The 4,979-nt window shown below is 49.6% G+C and overlaps 1 protein-coding gene across 1 annotated transcript; it reads right to left on the reverse strand.

The window, feature by feature from the left end:
- Positions 1-2,462: 2,462 nt before the first annotated feature.
- On the reverse strand, positions 2,463-3,724 carry LOC118749391. The gene is made up of 2 exons (XM_036484199.1): positions 3,563-3,724; positions 2,463-3,503 (listed from the first exon to the last, which is right to left on the reverse strand). The coding sequence occupies exons 1-2, from the start codon at positions 3,566-3,568 to the stop codon at positions 2,463-2,465; spliced, it is 1,047 nt and encodes a 348-aa protein (XP_036340092.1). The 5' UTR covers positions 3,569-3,724.
- Between the last annotated feature and the right edge of the window lie 1,255 nt (positions 3,725-4,979).

A 4,979-nucleotide genomic window follows, 5' to 3' on the forward strand; every position in this document is an offset into this window, starting at 1 on the left:
GAAATCGCCTAGATAAATTATCTCGTTATAATTAACAACATCTGTTAGGTTAGGTTAGGTTGATGTGGCAGTCGGTTCAATTTACCAACTCACTTAGACCTTTTGAAGGTCCATTGTGGTACCACTGCAGAACACGGGAACCTCGGTGACTATTCTTCAGAGAACCAATTTGAGGCTCTTATAAAGCGTAGAATCGGTTTTATTCCTACGCGTGATAGTTCCGTAAGAGAGCTAAAGAAGGGCCTGCCTAAAAAGCTTGCTCACCTCTTGGCCAAAGCTGGGCAGCTACAGAAGAAGTGCTCTACGGTTTCTTCCTCTTCCTCATCTCTGCAACTTCTGCAATATTCGTGGGAGAAAATTCCTAGTCTTGAAGAGTGCCTGCCAAATAGCCAATGACCGGTTACACAAGCCGTGACCTTCGCAATGTCCTCTCTTGAGAGGCACAGCAACTCTTTCGTCTTTTTCTTTTCTATTTGCGGCCAAAGCAGTCTGGTTGTTCTACATGTGCCCTCCTCTAGCCATGACCTGTTGGCCTCTTGGATCATGCTATTTCGAAGTTCTAATTTGCAGGTTGCCATGGGTATCCCAATAGTGCCCCTGTTTTCACATAGGGGTAGATTCGTACCTTTCCTGGCTAGCTCATCAGCCCTGCAGTTTCCTTCAATATCTCTGTGTCCCGGAACCCATATGAGGCTGACCTTGAACACGGTGCTAATATCGTTTAGAGCTGCGAGGCATTCCTGCGCAACCTTCGACCTCAGCATTACCATGTTCATTGATTTAATGGCCGCCTGGCTATCCGAGAAAATATTAATCGTAGTCTTCGTTACGGCATGTGTACTAAGGTACACAGCCACCTCTTTTATAGCTAAAACTTCTGCCTGATAGACACTGCAGTGGTCCGGAATTCGGACGGATAGTTCCAGTCCTAGTTCCTTAGAGAAAACTCCGTAGCCAACCCTATTGTCTAGCTTGTATCCATCTGTGTAAAAATTCAATTCCCCCCGTCTCCATGGTCTTGGCGTTTGCCATTCTCCTCTTGACGGGATGCTCGTCTTAAAGAGCCTATTGGAGATTGGTTTGGGAGCGGAGTAGTCAACTTCTTGGTTGTAACTACCCAGAGTGTGAAGTATGGAAGCGTGACCAAACCGCCGATCCTTCCATAGCACCATACTTCTTAGTTTGAGCGCTGAATCGGCGGCCGCGTATTTTCCCACCAGGTTTATTGCGGGTAAATTGGTAATCACCTCCAGCGCCTTATTTGGGGTGGTCCTTAAGGCACCCGAAATGCATAGAAACGCTGTTCTTTGGACCTTACTCAATAGTTTTAGGTAACTTGCCTTTTGAGTTGCTGGCCACCATACAAGTATTCCATATAAGAGTATAGGCCTGACCACCGAGGTGTATAGCCAGTGTGTAATACGAGGTGTTAATCCCCACTTGATTCCGACCGCTTTTTTGCATGTGTATAATGCAACGTTGGCCTTCCTTACTCTTTCCTCTATATTAGGTTTCCACGTTAGTTTCCTGTCTAATATGAGTCCTAGATACTTAACATTCTCCTTCAAGGATATCTCCACACCCAAAAAGATTAGCGGGGAGACAATGGGAAGCCTGTGTTTCCTTGTGAAGAGAATTGCTTCGGTTTTCTCGGGGTTTACTCCGAGTCCCCTACTCTCTGTCCAGTTCCTAAGCGTGGCCATGTTAGAGCGCAGAATCTCCATTAGGGTATTTGGGTATTTGCCTTTGACGGCAATTGCCAGATCGTCAGCATATGCTGTGACATGGCAACCCCCCCTCTCTAGTGCCACCAGCAGAGAGTTCACCGCCAAATTCCAGAGAAGAGGGGAGAGAACCCCTAACTGAGGAGTGCCTCTACAGACCTTTCTGCTTATTGTGGTGTTGCCGAGCTTAGCGGTTATCGTCCTGCTGACAAGTATAGACTCGATCAGCACCGCCACATTCTGGTCAACTCCAAGCTCTTCTAAGGCACCCGTTATGGCGCTTGCGTTAATATTGTTGAAGGCGCCTTCTATGTCTACAAAGGCAACCAGAGCGTACTCTTTGTCGAATAAACTTTTTTCCACCAGCCCAACGAGCGAGTGCAAGGCGGTTTCCGTGGATTTGCCTTTCGTATAGGCATGCTGCGCTGGGGAGAGCCTACTTGTTGGTATCACGCCCCGTACATAATCATCCACTATCCTCTCTAAAATTTTGAGAAGGAAAGACGTAAGACTGATGGGTCTGAAGTCCTTAGGGTTGGTATGAGAGGACCTGCCCGCCTTGTGTATAAAGGAGACTTTTGTCTCTCTCCAGCCTAGCGGGATGTAGCCCATGTTAAGACAGCTTCTTATAATAACCACAATGAACGGAGAGATAATACCCCGTGATTGCTGTAGCTCTACCGGGTGTATTCCATCAAGTCCCGGTGACTTGTAAGGACCAAAAGTCTTAATAGCCCATTAAATTTTTTCGTTTGTAATCAGTCGGTTTCCCAGATCAGATAGCCCCCCTTCATTCTGGGGGTCATTAGGTTCCACCGGCTTGTTTCCAGGGAAGTGTGTATCCAGGAGGAGACCTAAAGATTCCTCGCTCCTCGTAGTCCATGAGTTCCCTTGGCCCTTGAGATAGCCAAGGTTGCATGGCGACTTTGCGAGAATTCTTCTTAATCTGGCCGCTTCCGTGGTTTCCTCAATTCCCTTGCAGTAACTTTGCCAGGATTTACGTTTCGCCGTTCTAACTGCTTTTTTGTATATTTTCAGATCAGCCTTGTAGGCTTCCCAGTCCTCTGCTACTCTCGTGGCTTTGGCCTTATTGAACATTGACCTATTAGATTCACGTAACAAGGATAATTGTTTCGACCACCAAGGTAGTTTGCTTTTTCCCCTGTATCGAACAACCGGGCATCCGGCTGACAAAGAACTATTCATGGCTTTAGTAACCTGATTAACCAACCCATCCAGCTCCACCTGCGTGGCGGGGTCTCGGGGAGGTATCTTTGGCAGTATAGTCCTTAATTTATTATTGTAAACCCCCCAGTCGGTATTTCTAACATTTCTGAACTCCCTTACTTGGGGGGTCTTAAGATCTATTTCGAATTCAATATAACGATGGTCAGAATAAGATTTTTCCATCAGTACTCTCCATCTCTTGATTTTATGGGCAAACATGTCTGAAGCCAGAGTTATGTCCAAAACTTCCTCTCTACTCTTTGTTATGAAGGTCGGCTCTGAGCCTAAATTCAAGACACTAAGTTTGTTCCCTAGAATGAAGTCTAGTAACGACTCACCTCTAGCATTCGTGTCCGTACTCCCCCACATCAAGTTGTGGGCATTAGCGTCGCAGGAGGCAACCAGTGGTTTGTTCTTGAAGGCTGCTTCCTCGGCCAAGGTCCGAAACCCATCTGGTGGCACGTCCTTGTCATGGGCCATGTAGGCAGAGGCTACCCAAAAGCTGGTTTTGTCCAGCTCAATGCTTGCCACTACCAGATCGCCGTCACTAAGCTGTGGGAGCAGGAAGATGTTTAAGTTGTTCCTTGCTAGTATGCAAGCTCGAGTCTTACCTGCATTTTGTGCGGCAATAAGCTTAAAGCCCTTCATCCCAAGTCCGCAGATTTTATTGCCGTGTATCCACGGTTCCTGGATGAGGGCAACGTCGAGTCCACCGGCAGCCAGGCGGACCTCAAGGTTCGCAGACGCGAGTTTAGAGTGGTGGAGGTTGATCTGGATCAGCTTCCTCAGAATCTGTCCGTTTTACCTCCACCATCGTGACATCCACGTCCGCCTCTTCGATCTCCTCACCCTCGGTGTCATCGGCGAGGAGGTCTTCTTCGTAGAATAATGGCCCCAATCCGGATAGCCTCTCCGAGTCAGATGAGCATTGGCTGCTGGGCAACCCTTCTTCACCACCGCTGCGCAGGCCGGACTTGTCGCTCTCCTCACTAAGGTCCAAGCTCGGCTCGTCGCTGCGGTAGATTTGAATGGTTGCGTCATTAAACCCGAATCTCACCACCCAATCCTTTTGCGCCAGTGGGGCTAGCGATTCGGCGTTGAGGATCAGCAACACCTGCCTTCTATTCTCTACTGGCTCCTCTATCTTCCCTACCCTCCAATTATGAGTTGGCAGGTCCTTATTACAGGATCTGAAGATCCGCTCAATTCTTGCAGGCTCGGCGGGTTCGGCCGGAATTCAAACTCGAGCCCTCGGTCTGCTAGGAATATCTTCCTTGCTTCACCTACCTTACTAACGGCCAACCTATAGAGCTGGGCTGACCTATGGTCCTCGCAGGCGATGAGTTTAGCTCTACCCTGATACCATCCGGAATCATGGCAGAGAGCAGGAGGTCCAGGATTTTCCTCTAGGACTTGGAGGTAGATTTCGGCGATCGCTTCCTCCACCAACCTCCACTTCTCTTTGGGGATAGTCCCTTCCTCCTCCCCTCTGTCGATGATTGCCAGTACCTCACCGCCTCCCTTCACTACGTCCCTGAAGGTGGGGTATTTATGGCCGCCTGTTCTTGGTCTTTTGGTGACCCCACCCCCTGCCTGTTCAGCAGACCGCTGCCTTTTTGGAGCAGAGCCTGCCGGTCTTCCCAAGCTGGCTACTACTCCCCTCGCCCACTCCAGTGACCTAACCTGCTCCTCCGTGAGCTGCTCTGTCGGCAGGTCCCCGATCTTGTTCACGACCCTCATGGCCGCCTTTTTGCCATAATAGGCCTGCTTCGAGGGGCGGACATGTTTAGCCGGCCCCCCCAGGCCTGTGTTTGCAACTTTCCTCGAGCTGCTCGGAATGTCGGCAGCATCCTGCCGGGTTATTTTTGAAGCAGGTGCCGAACCCCGCCCTAGGGTTAAGGTGTGTGTGCTTTGGGGTCTGACTTCCCTAGGCGGAGCTGACGCTGCAGCTCCAGCCATGAATCGGTTGGAGACCGGTTTACCCAAGCCTCCACTCCCCCCTCTGCCTCCTATGGTACTCGTACCAGG

Source organism: Rhagoletis pomonella, unplaced genomic scaffold (assembly GCF_013731165.1).
Source record: "Rhagoletis pomonella isolate Grant_MI unplaced genomic scaffold, Rhpom_1.0 Rhpom_scaffold_00015, whole genome shotgun sequence".
Classification (NCBI taxonomy): Eukaryota; Metazoa; Arthropoda; class Insecta; order Diptera; family Tephritidae; genus Rhagoletis; species Rhagoletis pomonella.